Source organism: Lepisosteus oculatus, chromosome 3 (genome assembly GCF_040954835.1).
Source record: "Lepisosteus oculatus isolate fLepOcu1 chromosome 3, fLepOcu1.hap2, whole genome shotgun sequence".
In the NCBI taxonomy this organism is placed as follows: domain Eukaryota; kingdom Metazoa; phylum Chordata; class Actinopteri; order Semionotiformes; family Lepisosteidae; genus Lepisosteus; species Lepisosteus oculatus.
This window is the reverse complement of record NC_090698.1, coordinates 23,920,021-23,940,908: the sequence shown is the minus strand read 5'-3', so window position 1 is coordinate 23,940,908 and position 20,888 is coordinate 23,920,021. Positions and strand designations below refer to the sequence as shown.

The 20,888-nt window shown below is 34.9% G+C and overlaps 2 protein-coding genes and 1 long non-coding RNA gene across 5 annotated transcripts in view; 1 reads left to right on the top strand and 2 right to left on the bottom strand.

The window, feature by feature from the left end:
* The window catches only part of loxhd1a (lipoxygenase homology PLAT domains 1a), an 86,304-nt gene extending 81,528 nt beyond the window's left edge, over window positions 1-4,776 (bottom strand). The window contains exons 1-2 of the mRNA XM_015339037.2: window positions 4,663-4,776; window positions 817-925 (exon numbers count right to left, since the gene is read on the bottom strand). Coding sequence (XP_015194523.2) covers window positions 817-916 — 100 coding nt within the window. The 5' untranslated portion in view covers window positions 917-925; window positions 4,663-4,776. The remainder of the gene's footprint in view (window positions 1-816; window positions 926-4,662) is intronic.
* A 4,376-nt stretch (window positions 4,777-9,152) lies between these two features.
* The window catches only part of st8sia5 (ST8 alpha-N-acetyl-neuraminide alpha-2,8-sialyltransferase 5), a 39,021-nt gene continuing 27,285 nt past the window's right edge, over window positions 9,153-20,888 (bottom strand). For both annotated transcript variants that reach the window (XM_069187052.1, XM_006627110.3), the window contains one exon: window positions 9,153-13,954. In XM_069187052.1, the coding sequence (XP_069043153.1) occupies window positions 13,492-13,954 (463 nt within the window). In that variant the 3' untranslated portion in view covers window positions 9,153-13,491. The remainder of the gene's footprint in view (window positions 13,955-20,888) is intronic.
* On the top strand, window positions 13,687-18,670 carry LOC107076506 (uncharacterized). 2 transcript variants are annotated; one of them, XR_001477728.1, is made up of 3 exons: window positions 13,687-13,773; window positions 15,689-15,722; window positions 18,507-18,670. It is a non-coding gene; the product is annotated as an uncharacterized lncRNA (long non-coding RNA). The 2 variants fall into 2 exon arrangements; XR_001477729.2 differs by lacking the exon at window positions 18,507-18,670 and adding an exon at window positions 16,304-16,371.

The window sequence follows — 20,888 nt, the reverse complement described above, 5'->3', positions numbered from 1 at the left end:
AAACTTATTACTTGTTCCTTTGCAGCCTACACATGCTGACACAGCTACCCACCTGAACTATATAGACAAGATACCTGCTCTCACAAGATGATGAGAATATTCTGGGACTTGAAACTTGAAAGGTGTGATAGCGCATGCCCACACACAGTGAGCACTTTAACATTGTGCATTTTAACATCTTGATTTTGATTTGTTACCCCACCCACATTCTACAGTACAGATTTTGCATCATCAGATTTTCATTTTTGGCCCCACGATGCTCAGAAAATCAGCTGTGATGATAATGAGGAGGTGCAGGCCTAGCTCGGGGCCCAAGCAACTTTCACCTAGCTTGTGAAGTGATAGAAGAAGGTAGTGTGAAGGTGTGCTAGGGGCACAGTTAAAAACATGAAGCATAGTTGGTGGATATTTTGAATGGTTTTACTTTTTGACCTTTTACAATGCCATCTTTGATTCTGAATAATTAACACAAGCTGAAGATGGCAATCAGCAGAAAATTACCATTTTTCTCCAGTCAAGAAAATAAATATATTGTTAAAAATAACATATTTTAATTATCTATTGTAGTGACAGGAGATTAAGTATTGACAAAGTTGCATTTATATTTCTGCTGATAGCAATGCTGGTTTAACATGAAGAATAGTGTAATAAACACAGTACTAAATACAGCATTGTGTAATGTAGGTTCACATCTGTCAGCACGTTTTGTGAAGTCAACTTTGTAGAATACACGTTATAAAAATAAATTTGTTAAAACATACAAGCGATAAAGATATCATGAGAAATTTCAGCAGCCAGCCAATGTTACTTACTAACCTGTTGCAGGGCCAATGCGTGGCACAGATAACTGAGAATTCTGATGGTGAAGAATTCCACTCATTAACTGGGAGTTATGGTGGTTACACTGTGTCAGCATTTTAAACTTCTATAAAACAGAAAAAAAGACATTATTATACCAAGGCACTGCTGAAAATGCATAATCCATACACATTACTTTATATTTGCAGAGTAGTGCCCTGTTCTGTGTGGCATGGTTGTACTATGGTTCAGTTCCCTGGGTGCTATCCTGGTGTGGTGTTTGTATGTTCTCCCTGTGTTCATATGGAGTGTGGGGTGTTCCAATTTTCTCCTACAGTCCAAAAACCTTACCGGTAGTTTAAATGCCCTCTAGGAAAAATTACCCTACATGTGAGTGTGTGAGAATGACATGGGGCATTAAAATCATGTACACCCTGTGTAAGCCTTCAGTCCTGAAAGTATTGCCATTAGCTTGGATACAGCATTCAAATGGCATAACACAGGCTACAGCTGCCAAATCCTGGTCCAGGAACTCTGAGTTTCTAGGGCCTTTCTTGTATTTTGAGCAATGAAGCAAGTGATTTGGTCGATTAAGCAGTTTAGATATGCTTCGAAATGAAAATAGCAGCACACTGTAATGCTTAAGACCCACAGTTGGCTATTCTTGACTTAATTAGACTAATTTATAAATTGATCAAAGCTCACATATGTTCCAAATTATGATTTAAAGCATGGCATTTAAGACTTGCTTAAACAAAGCATTTGTGGCCGCCCCTGGCAAAGGTTGGCAGGGACATTGCACAGAGACCGCAGCCTTGCTCCTCTATCCACTTCTTTAAGGGGCAAAAATGAAGACACTGAAGCTGAAGATATTCTGTTTTTGTTTTTTGTTTTGATATTTCTGTTAATGTACTTTGCAAAGCTACCATGCTTCTAAAATATTGCAACACACTATGAAAACACTAGTTAATTTCATAGGTGATACTCTATCTTACTATAAGCTGCTATTCTCATATTTTCTCTCTAGCAATGTGGATTCTGAACACCCATGGCTTAAGCCCTTCTGCATCTAATCTGGTTTGTGTAAAGACATACAGTACATAGAACTGTGACTGAGTGACAATGAAAACGTAAAATGAACTACCCACTAAAAAACAACAAATGTATTTATCAGGCCAAATAATGAGGGCAGTGTAATCAGATTGTTGCCTATAGAGGCAAGGCATTTAGGGAGTTGACATTGCTTTAAGAATCTGATTGCTATTTAAAGTTATTTCAGTGGTAGCATGAGCAGCATTCTGGAAATGTTTACTGACAAAGCATTAAAGAATATTTTTGATTTTGTTGAGATCAGAGCTTACTATACCTAAGCAATCCTACAGAACATGAACACAATAGATCACAAACATCTAGCATCAAGAAAGAAGCAAAAGTCCAATGCACTTTCTTTTAAACACATGCAAACACCGAGAGGTAGAGGAAATGTTACTTTCCTGTTTTAATTATCTAGACAAATAACAATAAAATACAACAATGCAACAAATACAATGTGAGCATCATAATATATGGAGTGATTCGGTTGCGTAACAACGTGATCCCTTGATTATCAGCCTTTCATACTCAATAAATAGGTAAACGTCCCCTTTGCAGAATACCGTACAATACAAAAATTTACAATACTTCAAATGTTTTAAAGCTTTGGGATATAACAACAAAGGGCCTTGTCAACCATCAAGTGTAAATGAAGAGTGGGGACATAAAGTTAAGAGCAAAGAATGGAAGAGAGTAAACCAATAACCTTAGAGTATGGTATTGAATATGGTATTGAATGAAAGCAGAAGGATTTTAAAATCAACTTCAAATCTGAGAGGAAGCCAGTAAAAGGACTCCAAAGCAGGAATGAAGTGATCACTTGTGTACAAACTAGTCAGGATTCTAGGTACTGAATTCTGAACATACAGTACTGTATTGTGTCCTGTTAAGATTGTTCATTGCTGTATTGTGATATTGAAATTATTTGAAAAAGTATTATAACTATAAATACTATTACCCCTCATTCTATCTTTTGAGCAGTATGAAAGTGAAAAATGTACATTTGACACTTGAATGCCCAGCCTTGGTATTGACACTGTCATCAGAAAGTAACATCAGTAAATTTTTACATAACACTTACTTTTCTGAAATACCCCATTCTCAACAAACAGATTTCAAAACCTTATATTTGGGAACTGAATGTAACTCTGTAAGACATATGTTTCCACAAATCCATTAAAAAACTGCAGAATTATGAACATGAAGTAGAAGTTGCAAAAATGAAACTAAATTAAAGTCACTCCCAAACACTCCCAAAAGGTTGTGGAAATCAAGAACAAGCAATAGTATGCAGCCATGTTGCTTAAGCCAAGAATAAGGCTTCTTTCAAGAAACTGCTGGATGACAATTCACAACCAAGTGGGCTAGATGGGCCATACTGTATGTTCCACTCTGGTTTGTAGCCTTTCTAATGTTTTGATGTTCACCCTTCTCCCTCAAATTCACTGTCCTAGGGCTCCCTAGTAACTCAACCAGTAAATAAATGTTCAACTTCAAAACAAGTTGATAACTAAGACTCACATATCCTCAGATCGTGTCTGGGTCTGGTTTAATGTAACTGGGTGTCTCTGACCAGGAGTTCCAAAAGTTCAACTGCTTTAGTAACACTGCTAGGGGTAAGGCTAGGAGCTCTGCTCAAAGTAAATCAGCCTTCCATGTGACTTCCCAGGAGCCTCAGTGATCAGGCTCTCAATCTCTCAGTGATGTCAGTAAGGGATCAGCCTCTCCTCTTGCACTGAATCACCTGTACATCACTGTGGAGCTTGACAATGTGTCAAAAGACAGAAGGCTGAAGCCATTAGGTAAAGATACAATTAGTGGTTTCAAATTGAGAAGCAACAGAATTTACATTGTTGATTTTTATTTTATTTAAAAGGCTAAAAAAATCATCATAGTCCTTACAAAGCCTTTCATGTTCTACTTATGGGACAGATAAATGTCAGGATCCCTCTTTTTGTGATAACAAAAGTGCTTATGAATGCTCTTTAAACATGTACATCAGTACTGGACACGTTGGCATACAGTATTCCTTGCAATTAATCTGACGTGATTCCTGCAAAACTAAGGAGTGAAAAGTCTACTGGAAAATAACCAGTTTGCTAGTGTGTCAGAAGTTTTGATTGTCAAGGTTTACTGTAGCTAAATGGCTACAATACATATCAAGGCACTAGCCACTGTGGATAATAATCCATATGGGACAATGATTATATTACACAAGGAAAAATGGCAGCAGCACAGAGACTGCTGCTAAACACCCAGACCACTGCTGATGTTCTGAGCATGTAAATTGTCCAGAAATCATGAAGAACAATGTGATTATTATACTGTATGTTTTTTGTAAGTTAGATTTAAACTGAATTAAAAATCTCTTCTGTAAACAAAATCTGTTTGTTAATGAAAAGATTCTGAAGTCTTGATAATTAAACGCCTACAAAATAAACCAAAAAAAAAAGTAATCATACTGTATGCACTGCCACAACAAATACAGACACGATGAACAACACTCAGATATAAAATTTAACAGAGAAATCATATTATGGAATCTATTGGGGTTTTTTTTTCTGTATCTAACCACGTGTGTCATGGGCAGACGCTTTATATTTTACAGAACTTTTAATTCTCCCCAGTTTTCCAGTTTAAGATACTGCACCAAATCAAATGATTCAAGTGCTATCTACAGTACACGTGTAATTGAAACCTTATTGCGATTCGTTCTGTCTTCTGGAACATTGAAGTAAATACTAAATAATTATCCAACATCTTACGACTTACCTAAAATAATTATTCCACTGTTGTAGATATTATTTCCCTAGATAGCAAAGGAATTGGTTATTTATCCATTTAAAAGGTCATCTAAATTAGAAGCCGAAGATTGCCGGTCTGTAATGTTTGTATTCCACGCCTGCGGTTGTTCAGGACGCTTTCTGTTTCTATGTGAGCTGGGCGTGGAAGCTTTATGATATTATTAGTTTAACAATGAGATTTAAATATAGGTCGGATTCACAGAAACCTGCTGTAGTCATAGAGCCGTATTATTTGTGAAATGTAATCTTTGTTATTATTTTGTTTCTCTCCCTTCGATTTCTCATTTCGTATACTATCTACTGTACTGTATACAGTATAAAGTAAATTATAAGCGACATGAAATCAAAAGTGCTGTATTTAGATGTATTATCAAAACCTAATTCCTGGTGGATAAGGGTTGCAACAAACGGCTGGACTACAGTATATCAAGCATGATATGAAGTCTCCCTCAATGCACACATACACAATTCAGAGGCACCCACAAAATTTACACGTCTTATGGAAGAGGGAGGGAAAGGAGAGCAATTGAGGTAAGCACGGGTGAGCACGAGAATTTTCACACGGATTCTATCCTGGTACAAATACTTAACCAAGGAGTCGAGAGTGATGAGCGATCAACGCACCCGAGCTACTTTATTAAAAGTAAAAAACGAAAAAAGACCTTAAAAGAAAACTAATATTTACGTTTACAGCATAAAGGTTTCCAGATTAGTTGATTAGCCTTCTCCAAAAATACTTGTCTGCTATTTTTCTGCTTGTTAAACGGACAAAACCTGGCACTTGTATAGAACATTGCACTGACCGGTTACAAAGTAGAGAGTTAAATGTTCTATTATCTCTAGTATTTTATCGGATGCTTAGATAAACTGAATAACAGATACCGTGTAAAGAAAAACAACTGTATTTATCAGTATCAACAGATAAAAAACAAACAAACATGGTTTTGGATCTTAGGTGAAGCACAAAGTACAGTATTTCTTCTTTTACATTTCTTCAGGAATGAGTGGTGCTTTTGTGATCAGTTGTAAGCTACACACCCTAACATTTAAACGTTCAATAACAATCACGAAATATATCAGGAGATTCTACTTGTGATGCTGTACAGATAACGTACTGTACATCAGCCCTAGTCTACAGTATATTTATAGAATATGATAATGTCTTGTCCTCTTTAGATACAAAGAACAGAAGTACCTCACAACCCAAAATTACTTCAGGGTATTCAGAATGTCTGTTTTAGATTGCATTATGAAGTCGGAGTTCAATTGCCATAGTCGTGCATGTTTCTGCGACAATCGCAGCTTTACTCTTGTATGGTGGACTTTCGATCACGGTTGCTTCTGGGTTCACTTCTGTAAAACCCCACTCCTGAGACACTCACGAAGGCTACCGCACCAACATTTCTGCAGGAGGTCTACGATGTGTAGCAAAGGGGGATGATGACATTTCTGTTACGCGGTCTGAGCCCTCTACACATTAAAAGCTTTGAGGGTAATAAAATGAGCGAGGTTCACATTCGGAGAAATACTAAGCACAAATGACTAATCTATCCTTTAAACAGTTTCCCACTCTGTTCATTTTGTTAATCCCTGTTCCTGAAGATACACTGCAACCATTCAATTATTTCCAGTCATCATTTGCTTTGATTAGCTTCAAGAAAAAAAAAAGAACTGAATTCACTTTGAGGACATAGCTCATGGAATTAATTCGCTGCATAGATGACAATTCGAGTGTAATGGGAAATTAGGATTTTTCCATCCATGATCATAACTACACTTATTACTGATTAGTGTCACAGCAACCCATAGTCAATCCCAAAGCTAGAATCTTACGGTACCATCATCCAACCACCAGGGGGCGTCGAATCGACAGGCACCTACCTCAGCCAGGGAAGATTCAGACTACCTACAGTAGACCTCGTCAACCAATCTCAGCACCTCTTCACCACCACGCCTCCCCTTCCCAACCTACTTTAGCCAAGCTCTCTGTCCCTTCCCTGTTCCCTATTAGGTTTTATTGTGAGAGTTGTAGGCTTTGCTTCCCTTTTTGCCTTTGGATTCTAGCCTTGCTTTTGACCATGACTTTTGGAATCTCACTCAGGTTATTATTGCTTTAAGACGTCTTAGCTATTGACTTACTACTTCTTTTGAGTTTGTTTTTGGATATCCCCTGTTTAACTCTGTTTTCCTCCTCTGGAGTTCCCTGGATCTGCATAGGGTCCATTCCTTACTATTTCCCTAACATAGTTAGGAGTCCACTTACAGGGATGAAGTTGTACAGCTGCTTAGGTGGTGTCATAGCAATAACCTGGACTTGAACATAAAGAAAACGAAACAGCTAATAGTGGAGTTTCGGAGACACAGGCCATACACTCACAGCCCACTCAGTATTGATGGAACGGAAGTGGAAACAGTCACCAGCTTTAGGTTTTTGGGAATTCACATCTCTAAAGATCCAACCTGGACTGTGAACACTGACTCTATCATGAAGAAGGCTCAGCAGCGCCTTTATTTCTTGAGGTGCCTCAAGCGATGGGGGATGCCAATACATGTGTTGGTGAACTTCTACCGCTGCACCATCGAGAGCGTCCTCACCAACGGGATCACCGTGTGGTATGGCAACACCTCTTCGCGAAAAAGAAAGGCACTGCAGAGAATGGTCAATATGGCCCAGAAGATCATCGGCTGCGGTCTCACCGAGATTAAACAGCTCTATGAGGACCGCTGCCCCACTAATCTCGGCAAGAGATATAAGAGCATACGGACACTTACCACTAGATTCTTCAATAGCTTCTATCCACAATCAGTGAGACTGGCGAACACATTTAGCCATCCCCCTCGGATCACACCTACACCATCAACATCTACCTCTTTATGAGTTCTTATCTATTGGACTGTTTACACGTCTGTGTTGTTTACATTCAAACTGTCTACATGTTTACTTGCACATTGTCTATTGTTTGTTTGTACATTGTCTTGATGCACTGTTTGCACTTTGTCTTGTTTTTTACACTTGTTTTACAATCGAGAGACTTTCTGTAAGTAAGAATTCCATTGTACCAGTACCGGTTACATATGGCAATAAAGTTCAAGTTCAACATAGAATGCTAGTAGGGACAGCACCCCTTAGTTGCAAGCTAGTCCATAGCTGAGTACACACACATGCACTTAGATACCAGAGACCCATTAACCTAGCTGACATGTCTTTCAGTTGTCCTAAATAAGGATCAAAATGTCTCATTTTAAACAATGCATGTTTCTTCAACCACTTGGTGATGTTATGTAAAATGTGTATGTAGAATTGCATGCCAAGAAAATAAACTTATAAATAACCTGCCTTGATTCATGAATCTATATGCATGTCTATATTAAAAATATCAAACAAGCACACCACTGTGTAGCAGAAGATGACCTTTTTTTATGAAAATTGTCTGTTTATAATCTCACCAGAGTTAATCATTTTATTGTTACCATTGAAATGGAGTATAAGAGACAACAAATAAAGATTCCAGATACTGAGGACAGACATCTGGCATCCAAATGCACATCCATGCACCCAGAGACATTTTAGAAACCCCAGTTTGACTAATCAGCATATGTTTGGAAAGTGGGAGTAACTGAAGCACCCAGAAAAATGGGCTAACTGTTCATTTGTCAAAATGGCTAGGACATGCAAACTCCACACAAACAGAGCTCCAGTCCAGAATCAAACCCCCAGAGCAACATCACCTGTCACAACACCAAGCTGCCAGCCTTAATTTTCTTTTATTTTCATGCATTGATGATACTCAAAAAACCACTCTATGGGCAGAATATCTTAAATAACCCTTATTTATTCAGCCAGAAGACTGTGAGGCAAGTTGCTGGTGTTTTGCATACAGAGTATGTAATTGCTTAATATATTTTCAAATAAAAGAAGCAAAGAAAATCAGGTTGCATAAAAATGAAAGTTATTTGGAGTTTAATAATGATTATGGAAACAAATTAATGGCAAGCATAATTGTAATTATCCTTGTTCACACATTGATAATTTCTAACATTGGCAGCAAGCACCTGTAAAGGAATGAAGGAAAAATATGAATCAGGAGACAATGGACAACTGAGTACCAGTGAATCCAAAACTGGTATATAGTCACCAAAAGTTTTGACTTATTAAGCTTCCAAAAAAGATAAAAGAACATCCTTACATAATTGCAATGTTTGTTTACAGTTGTGTATTTGTGAATGCATGTGTATCAGAAACGTCAGGACTACATATATCCTTGAGTATGATACATAAAGGTCTGTTATAATAATATGACTCTTTTTACTAGAGAAACTGAATAGTAAAACCATTATTATAATTGAGTTATTACTGTATATGGACAGGGTATACATGCTGTTGAAAAACTTTCGTGATACGTCTCTATAAAAATAAGAGAATCGCTGTACTAATCCAAAAAAAAAGGAGAAAAGAGGTCCCAAAATTTAAAAGTTTATTTACATATATGTCATCAAGATTTAATTTGGATTTATATTATACAACCAGATCTTGTACTTTACTGACCACACTGTACTGTGGCACTTTCCTATACATTCAGCACAGCAGAACTACACAAACACAGACTTCACAGATTCAGACAGCACTCTGCATAAATTGAGTGAGAACAACTACAAACAGAATTACATTATAAGTATTAAACCTTTCTACAAGGAAACCTAGGGCATATTATATACTATATATGGGAATCACTGGAGTGTATAGGTATCTTTGTAAAATAAAAGATGCAAGTATACACACATTTCGTATATTTAAAATGTTGCTACATTATCTAAAAACACATAGAAGTGTTAAAAAAAATGACAGTGAGTAATCTGCCCTGCTAAAAATCCTGCATGTTTATGTAACAGACTATTTGAATAGATATCAGGCCATTTTCTAGACAGTGTTAAAATCTAACCATGAGAAAAGGATTTGTGAGTATGGAATCATTTAAGCTGTTTCTGGAGAAAACATTTGTGGTAATTTTTAAGTGTCTTTAAGTGTTTCCTCTAGAGCTCACCATATGATATGCTCATCATTATACAAACATGTCAATATACACTTAAAAGTCACATCTTTCCTTAATGCATGTCAATTCTTAGGGCATTCCCCCTAATTTACAAAAATGAACTCAACTTTTTACAACTCAGTAGTGGTTTTGAGCATAATCACAGATGATTATATTAACTGACTGCAACAGAGAGCCTTTATCCAGTGTACAATTCCACTGCTACATCCACTTGTTAGTCATTATATACTTGAAATAACATTAAAATTCAATCCCTGAGTCCAAATAATGCTGCTGTGGATATACTGTGTTCAAATATTTTAACCAATTTCTTATATATGTAATTTAATTACCATATGAATGAAACATAATTTGCTGTAATATATTATACTGTACATACTGTAGCATGTCAGTGTAGCAAATTGTCTACACATGTAGAATAATAATAATATTTCTTCCTTTTTTGTGTATTTTTCTATGGAGTTTAGGCTGAATATTAGACACCCAACATTTTGGTGCTTTATATGAAAATAGAAGAATATTGAACCCCACTTTACAGTGAGAAGGTCAGAAATGCTTCTTATTGTAGTCCAGACTTGTCAGTTGCTTCTATCTGACAATCTTAAGCAAGAAGGAAGTGAACATTTCTTCAAACTGGTCATGTGCCTGTGCTTTTCAAATATTTAGAAACACTTGTTAGTAAAGTGTCTGATCCATACTACTACAATATATAGAAAGCTGAGGAAAGGACATTTTTTAAGTCAATTCAAAAATACAAAATAAAGATCTTATAGAATATGAATTAATAAACAATTATTGAACAGATGTTGCTAGATATTTTTCCTTAAGATGGTAACTTTTTACCATACAGTATATTTTTGTGTGCATTCATAATGACTCAGAATTAAGCTTGGCAAGGGCAGAATTAAAAAAGAATATTCTCCAAAATGGCTTACAGCAGTATTTGTTTCAGAGGTCAGTGCATGATCAGCAGTGGACATTATAAGGTAAAATAATATCATTAAAAATAAAAATACTTCCACTGGGAGAGGCAGCAAAGGATCAATTAATAAAATTAATACAAAAATAAATAAAAATATACAAAAATGTGGGTAACTGTTTAATGATTTAAGTACATTTGTAAAGCACAACTGATGCGCAACTTCATTGAAAGCAAAAAAAACCCACAACCCTTTCTCTTCTTTAACATAATATGATAGTAATTTACACTGAATAATAAATCAATTAAGTGACCTAAACTTTATAATTTATATATGCAGGCTGGGAAAACTATATCATTTTCATTACTGTCATTGCTGTGTCCATAATATTTATTATTGACCTTTCATTTCAAGATGCAAAGTTGGGACTTCCAGCATTATGCACAGTTTTTCCATTAAGCTTGTGTAGATAGATCTATTTTGCAGTCCTAGTTTAAAGCTTTAAGCACTGGTATTTGATACTATAGACCTGGAGGGGTAGCCTCCAAGGAACAAATGTGGATAATGGCCTTCATGAGATGCTGCCCCACAAAAAAACTTCAATCATACATTTTCTAAATTTGATGAGTGTCTTACTCTTAAGTAAATTGATATTGCCAGTTCCTGTCTCCACTCTGTTGTTAAAAAAAAATTAACAAAACTGATAGAATACTCAGAATTGACACATACAGAGATTTAATTGTACAGGCAATATCTGTTGAAGAACAAAAACATTTCAAAGCTGATCAAATCTAACAAGGATAAATTTTAGCATAGCTTTAGAAAAAAAGATTTAAGCATTTTTGAATACTTAGTGCACTGAAAATGTGCCCAATACTTTAAAAATCAAAAGATAATTCAATTATTATTTGAATATTAATATTTTTACTTTGTTGTGCAAGCAATTTACTCTTAAAGTAAATAAGTTAAAGTGATCATTTATTTATATATAAATAGATATTAAAACATTATACTGAAATGTAATATTTTCAAAGTATATACAAAAGTATGATTTTTCACAAATGTATTGAAATATATACTGTATGTAATTCAGAGAGTAGCCCTTTCTAAGACATGACCACCTTTCTTTTTATTTTGAATCATATTCAATTTTATACATGTTAGTTTATAACCTGAGTTTCAGGTTCAGTTATCAGTTTATTATAGTTTGCTTAGACATTAGTTCATTTACAATGAGTACATAAAAGTATAAGTACAATAACACAATAAATCAATACCCTAAAACTATTTATGGACAGAACAAGTGTCTTAGATTATTAAAGAACATGTGTTTCAAAATAAAAGCTTGCTTTTACATGCATTAAATAATATCAGTTGCAGAAGTGTGCTGGTAGTTTGACTTTAGTCCCTTGTTTTGGAAAAGTACAGAGAAGTTGACAGAGAGACTGCTGATCAAACCACATATGTATAATTTCCTTTTCCAGTTTTTAAAGAAATGCTTATTATTCATGTTTCCTGTATGTAGTCATATCACAGTATATTTAATTAAAATGCCCATTCGTATTTCTGTAACAATTGCATTGATTTAATATTTCATATCTATGCAATTAAAGCATCACAGGTGTATATATTCAATGATTCAATTCAATTTCCAGCAATAAAAATAGTAATTGAAATCAATTTGTGTGTAGTTTTAAATCCTTATTCTCTGGCTGATTATAAACATTACTCAGCCTCTCAGATTACTAAAAAGCCCTTGGTGAAGCAGTAGTAATCCTTTTGCTAACAATGAAAGTCTGTTTTAGTTGGGCAAGTATTTTGTGCTATTTTTCCATCTGTGACTTCTTAAATAAAATAACATGCAGTAGAAATATTTATAGAAAATCCAATGTTATTATTTTATTTCTGTGTAATCATTTGTGTAATATTTAGCACTTACCAATAACAGTACAGTAACAGTTTTGTTGTTTCACAGAGCAAGTAGAATGGATATAATGTTATTGTTTCTTCTTAGAACACCAAACGATTATTTTGGATTAGGTTTTCATGAATGTCTGCCAATGTACTTCTTAAAAATATCTATGTTTACACACACATAATGAACTTCATTACTTAAGTGTTTCTGACTTGCTGCACACACTGTATGAAATCAAATTTTTTAATTGAACATTTTAAAATTCTGTGCGTGAAAAAGTGCTGATTAACTTAATTTTTGGACGGTCTTAATTGTTATTAATTTGTGATTATTCATGTAAAGATGAATATTGAGAAAATGGGTCTCAGAACTGTGATGGAAGTCATCAATGTAGCAAGTAGCATTTTATTCTGTTATTTTGCATTTTATTCTGTTATTTTGTTGCAGGTAATGGCTGTTTGAGAAAATCATTTTCTAAGAAGATAATCAGCCTCAAAAGTCTATGATCTGAGATTTGATTTGAGTGTCATGTAAGGTGAGTTTACAGTAAAGTCAGTGCTTTCTTGTGTGTAGGGTTTGATAAATGACAACTCTTGCAATATTCTAAAATGTGCACAGTAATTCTTACAAATGTTTGTCTGCACAGAAAAGTGTGCGTGCATACATAGATAAATCGGTCATATATTTAAGACATTTGACATTTCACTCAAAATATCCAATTATAGGCACGCAAACACAATTATTGTGCTCTATTTTTAAAAATAGCAGATATCTGCAGAGTCACGTTTTGAGGAATACAGCCTCACGCTGCTGTCGAAAAAATTATCTTCCTTGAACACTGATTAAATAAAGTCTTGATATTTTACCTAAAATACAGAAAGGAAACATCAACAAAGGCGAGCAACATGACATCACCTGCAGGGGCTGGTGTGTACCTGCAGGATGCCCCTGCTGTGCAGATGCAGGAAGCTAAAGATCTCATTGGGCATGGAATGGAACCCAGGCCGAGGCTTGACGTTGTCATAGTAATGGTGAGTGATGAAGATTCCGGAAGGGTTCATGGGGAAGGCCCAGAAGCCGTAGAGGTGCACCTCCTCGCAGAGCTCCAAGGCTGCTGTGACCAGCATCAGTCCGCTGCTTAGCCGCTTTGCACGCACCCCCTGCATCATCCAGAAACGCTGCACATTGATGAGGTACTGGGGGTGAAAGTAGAACACGGACTTCTGGGAGTCGAAATCGTCTAGGACGTACTTGACCCGGAAGGAGACGTCTGTATTGCGAGTATTATAAAAGGCTGGCAGCACTATAGATGCATTCTCATAAGCTTGCAGCACTTCGTAGAAGGGTCTCCTCCATTTCTCCAGCTTCTGAAACCTGACAAAGAGTGGAAGACAAAGTTTAATATGGCAACTTTGGACTTTTCAACATTTTACATGCTATAAAATGTGATGCAGAATAACCATGACTGTTTTTTATTTTCCGGATTTATGTACATAACATGCAGCACACCAATAAATCAGTTTTTATACATCTGTTTATTGCATATGATTTCCTATTTAGTGTGTAAAACAGCCAACGGTTTTTAATAAGCCATTTTCATTAGATTTGCCCCTTCAGTAAGTCTATAAATTGCATACATCCATGAAAATTGAGCAGAATTTGAATACATGAATAGCAAAACACTTTGTATTATAAACTATACTGTAGCTGCATTTGAAGTTTTAATTACACAGATGTCTGGGCTCCACATAATCATGCTGAAAAGAATCTCTTCAGTGAATGCATGCACAGGCCCAGACTATAGCTTTTATGCTTCCATCAGATTAAAATTTGCTAGATTTTATAAATCTGCATTTTTATAACTGTTACTTTGTTAATAGCAAACCAGTGTACCGTTTTTAAAGATAGGCAGAGAAGAGGCTTTTCTTTTAATCAAGCTGTCATGGAAATCATTGTTATTCAGTTTATTTGGTTTGCTAATTTTACTAGTTTAGGTAATTTTAGGAAAAAAAAAGACTATAATTTAAAGAATGGTCCACTTATATGGCCTTGTGGAAAAATACTGTGGTAATATTGATAGAATATTTATAGAAATGCATGACTGGGATATTTTTTTATATACTGTATACCCATAGTTTTTAATTTTAATTATAAAGAAGATCCATTCCCATACATACAAAAAAGTTTAAGCCAACACTTTCATTGACAAAACTATTACAAAACTCTTGGTAGGTTAAGTTTTAGTAATTGATATTTAAAATATTGTAAAATATTTGTATAATTAATCATATATTGTTGTAAATACAATACGCAGCTAAGTACTGACAGATTATTTATTTCAACCTGTGTTTCACAACATGCATTTAAAACAGTTTTGGGGGTTAGGGGGTTGTTTTGTGACAGTCTCCAATCTGTTTTATTTTTCCTGAATCATCATTCATCAAACCATATTTCTAAGTAAATAACAAGAGATTAATAATGAGAGCTTTTTAACAAGCTCTTCACATTTTGTCAATTCCTAATGTGAGAAGAAACAAGAAGCCTACATTTTGGTAAACTGTAGAACACGTACTGTAGCTTTGGTCCTAGCCAAAAGCCAACACGATCTGTCTGTATTTTAGCTGTAATCCAGTTTTTATGCGTGTAAATTACACATTTCAATCAACAATTAGTTTAACTTCCACGAGGATAAACATGATTGACCTGAACATGATTTCTGTATAATGCAATAATGTTCTACAATCCACCAAATGCCCTTTCATTGTAAAAAGGTTTTTGCTTTCAGAATAGGTCAAACTGAAAACACTGAGCATCAAACATAGCTCATGTAAAGGGAAGTTATGTTTTTCCAATTATAGACCAAGTCCATCACTTTGATTTTAAGTCAGTTTCAATCAAATCAATCAGACAAGAACAGCAAATGTGACGAGCAGGAGTTGAACTCCAAGGTGTTTGGAGGCATGCTTAAAAATACCTACTTGAAGATAAGGCTTTAAAATCATAATAGACAATTCAGATGTTTATATAAACATATGTACTATTAATGCATGAAACAATTTTATATTCAAAAACAAACTATCTTTAGTTGTGTTTTTTCCTTTTTTCCAGAAGAAGCCTTGAAAATAATCCACCAGAGCCATCTGTGAGTCAAATCTTCAATTTGAACATTTCTGTCTGAAGCATTCTGTCTGAAATGATAAACCATGAGGTCTTATGTGGTACAACACTGTAAAAGCAGACTTTTTGATGCCACTAGTAGTGCGAGTGCTAGCTAAATATGAACTCAATGTATCTGAAAATATACAGAAAACCTTAAAACAATATACTGTATGAGACTACACCAACAGAAAGACATCAAACAGATACATCTCAGAAATTCTTCCTCTACTATGTCTTGATTAAATTACTCCCACAGATACAATACTTTAATAATAATGCTGATTTACAACAGAGTTATCTCTGTCGAAAACAAAAGGTATTTATATCTGGCAAGGATAGTGATGAGATAGCCTCTAAGACATGATAGTATGTATAACTTATTTACTGTGAGAGCCACTAAAAGGGTTGAAAGGGTGTGATCAATACAGTATGTTACTGACATTGATTGGGATTTCATTCACAGTGTCTGTTACTGTTTAATTGTAGTCTATCCCTACACTTAACTGGTTTCTGCTATGTTGTCAGTCCTCAGTACTAGATTGTGTTTCTTTTTTCTCAAGACAGGCTTTTTGTGTGAGCTTGACAATTACCCCAAGGTAAAACCACTGAAGTACACCATGGGATCAAAGTAGGAATAAGCTCAAAATGCCATGTATATGTTTGTTCAAAATTTTTTTTTTGCTATTTCAAATTCAGTACTCTTATTAAATAATTGAACACAAATTTCAGCTACACAATGTTCTTACAGTATGCTTAGAAATTTAGATTCCACATTACATGTATGGAAATTAGCTGGATTTGATTTTTATGTCCCAGACATAAATGTATCACAATACACAAATTTATTCTCATATCACTACTTTTTAACTTCACAATATGATTTTTCCAGGTAATATTCTTTACTCTAAGGTCCACATTTGTAGTCCATTATGTAAAAACTGATTTTTTCTGGCAATGTAAAATTTTACTGATGAATTGGGAGAGAAGGTAGTCAGATGTATGGCTTAGTCAGTCCAAGATTTTAAAGAAAACTGGAGTTATAAAAGTTATAAACAGGAACACTAAAAAGGTAGGATTAAAAAGTTTTTGTCAATCTGAAATATGTTGCTTGGCATATACCATCTTGTCACTGTGTCAAAGCAGATCTTTATTGTCCTGAGAAACTTTAATAAAGGGCATAAACTTTCCTTATAGATCCTTCAGCATTTTGTACAGTTTTATAGCATACGTTATGTGATAACATCAGATGCTTTAGTACTGTTACATAACAGTTGAGCCAATAGATGAGAAACAAACTGAATAACAGCCAGACCATCAACACTAGGCACTAATGAGTGCCAGCATTATGTGTATGATGGTGGCCATAACAGTATATTTGCAGAATTGTATTTATTTGATGATATGCCACAACCAGCCATATACAATATCAGTTTTGGTACCTCGATTTATGAGGAAACACAAATTAATAACTACTATAAATAAAAATAATCTACAGTATATTTAGTACTGGAACTAAAGAAGAATAGTGCTTCAAAATATAGGTTTTTGTATGGGTAGCTAACTATTCTTGAAAAAGTTAAAGCAGACTTTGACGGTATACAGTATTACTTAGGAGATAGCAGTACTCTAATTCTGCAGATTGAACATTTTCACTTGTAAAAGAATAGAATGGTAAAACAGAGTACACACAAGCATGAAACTGTAATGTCCAGTGTTCTGAGACTCTGAGTTTCCCCAATCAGCAACAATTAGATTGAGAAATGTTTCTTCTCTAATTTGTCCTTTTCAAGCTGTGAAGTGTTGGGATAGTAGTTTCTAATTACAATTATGATAATGGGAATTAAAATAGATACACTGCCTTGCTTGTAAGGAAAATTATTAGGTCATTATTTGGGCTAAAAGTAATTTCAAGGATAGACTGACCTGCGTGTTACAGTAGAAGCTTTATTCTGCATCTCCAAATACAAAGAAAACATCCACTGGGACTTTCTAAACCCTTAAGACGGGCCCCCTGGGCATATTTCCATGTTAAATAACAAGTACAGAAACTAAAATCCAATTAACTTTATCAGTATACTGTAAGATAATCATTTCCATTGTATTATATTTTAATATTTTACATAAAATATCTCCATATTCCTGAAGAAAATACTGGTCTATAATCATAAAGAGATCTACCCTTTGCTTCTTATTAGAACACCTCTTCTTAACTCACTCACTATCTCCTGGGATAGTGCGTCATTGGTTATGCTTGTTTTTTTTTAGAAAAATACATTTTTCTATTGCCTTAACATGCGTCATTTTCTTTGCTTTCATTACCATTATATTTTCTAATATACTTTATAAAAGGTCGTTCTACAGAATAGCATCATAATCACAAATAGGGAACTCAAGCATGGTAAAAGCTCAATATAGCACAGTTGGGTTGTTTTAAGATCAGAATTGTAATTTTGCTAACAGATGTGGCAGCAGGAGCTCAACAGGGTGCAGAATGAGAGAGATGGAGTGTCTCCAATGCACAGGCACTGTGACTACGAACAGATGTCCCCAAATATCCCAAATTTGTCTGAGGAATCATTTTGTGTTAGACAGCAGTCAGGAAATAACTACAAAGTAAATCACCATATGCAGTAAATAACCATTACACACATTCCAGACAACTATATTTTCTATTGTAGGGGGAGGTATTTATGGTATTGAAAAATTGAAGGAATATTAAAAATGACACAGTTTAAATACCCTTGCTCAATCTACTTCATCTATCTAGTTTTCTTTACAGAATTGGCAGCGGGAATGTGGATCACGCTGCCCAGCCATGTTGTTGAACCTGACACCCTGGAGGAAATCATTTCGTCAGAAAAAAACACACAAATGAGCTGGATGACAAGAATTCCACTCTCTTCTTTGCAACTATTAATTTGTTATGGTATTTTAGACATTGTAAATCCCTTTGTATGAAAATTAAAATGAATATGATTGAGAAAATATCCAATATGTTTTTACCATAGAATTATAGAATTATCATATAGAACTTGAATGATATAGCCAGGCATTTCACTGGGAGAGAACACCCCATAGCCTGTTTCTTTGATACAGAAATAGATAACTGCTTAATCAAGCATGAGTAGGACATACACATACTGCTGTCTTGGCTGCAGATATGCCTCACAATATTAATTAATGTATAGTGGGGCATTAGAACGCTAAGGAAACGGACACATTTCAAAGTTATGGCAAATTCTAATAATATTTGTTACATAAACCCTTTCATGATCCATTATATAAAGGCATGTTGAAACAAAGGAGGCAAATATACACCAACTAACAGAGTATATAATACAAAATTAATAGCTAGAAAAGTGAGTACAGGTTCTGATAAGGGTTAGGAGACTATTCCACAGCTTTGGAGCAAAATAATAAAATTATAGGGAGTTAACAGTTGATGTAGTCGGAGCTAAACCAGCCACGTGGCAAAGGCTGAGAAGGAGTAGTTCGAATTTTATTAACAACCCAGTGCAAGGAAGCTGCAATGGCTCATGCAGTATATTTTAGATATAGGTAATATCTGAGCAGCTACATTCTCCGCACATATTGAACTTTTCTGCCTCAGATTGGGATAGATGTAGATATGTACATTGTTACAAAAAGTATACAGTACAGTACCTTCACAACATTCTTAACTTCCTGCCTCCTGACATTAGAACTTGAAAATAAATTTGGGCGTCATCAATCATCAGCATGGAAATGAAAATTCATACCATACTTCCAAGAATCCAACTGAAGATACTGAAAAATGAGACCTTCTTGGCCCTGTGGGGCACCTGACATGATCACATTTGTTACAGAGGAACAATGACCACTAATCTATTCAGCAAGAAAGAATGATCAACAGTCTCACAGGCAGCACTGATGTCCAGTAGGGCAAGAATGTGAGTAAGAACAGAGTCAGCAACAGATCATTATTATCCCCAACAAGAGCTGACAGTGTCCTGTGCATCGATCTGAACTGTAAACTGTAAGCTGAAGTGACTCATACAGCTAATTTGCAAATGAGTGATCTTGTAATTAAACAACAATAGCTCTTTTTAGAAACTTTGCCAAAAATTGTTAGCTATTGGTCTTCAACCGCTTAGTATGCCGAAGTTCCGCTTTTTTAAAAGAAGAATAATAATTGCAAGATCTGAGGGGTACATTCCCAAGTGTTAAAAATTCCTTGATAATATGTCTGTCAATGGAACAAAAAATTGCAAAATATGAACACGGCAAAACACAGACAATAAGTTGAACTGAACATGTGGTGGCTTTCATTTTAGTGACAGTTTCTGCTTTTTTCAACTTTGAGTGTCAGTATTTATCGATTTAACAATGTCCTCAAATATGAGAATTTAGCTATAATTCGGGCATCTCAGTCATAAAGAACTTAAAGAATGTTCCCACACTTCCAAGTGCTGGTGCAAAACATGATTCTTGGAATCAAATGGACGCTTCAAAACTAATGAACTGATACAAAACTGTAAAAACTGTAAATGTATTTTATGTTCAAATTCACCATACAAACCTGCCTTGAAATGTTCTAATTCAGTTACCATAGAAACATTGTAGGTTAATCTCTAACCTACAAGATCATACAGTCTGAATAATAAATATGAGATGGAAAGAGATATAAATTTTATATTCATCTTCCTTTTTTGACTTGAGGCTGAGTGACAAATAAAAAAGAGGGAAGAGAGAATCAGTACTGAAGTTAACAGTGTTTTCCAGGTGATGCACCTCCATATCATTCAAAAGTGAATGTAAGATACATTATTTTTTTGTCCTACTTGTATGGCTAACTTCGTATTAAAAAACAGGTGCAAGTACTACACTTTAAACCAAAGAGTTTTATGCTTTAATCTGGAATTGATCTATTGATGAATCATATTTTTATGGAACCACATGTGTTCTACTGAGCTATAAATATTATTTTTTTAAACATCTACATACATTTTATACTTGAAATAGTTCATGATAATTGAATGACCCTCAGTGTACTGTGCCTTTCACATACACTATTTACCTGAAATCACCAAAGAGTCACTCTTTTAGTGAAGGAGCACACATTTTGCTGAATTTTGTTACCTCTCTCAACTCCAAAGCCAAGTAATCATAG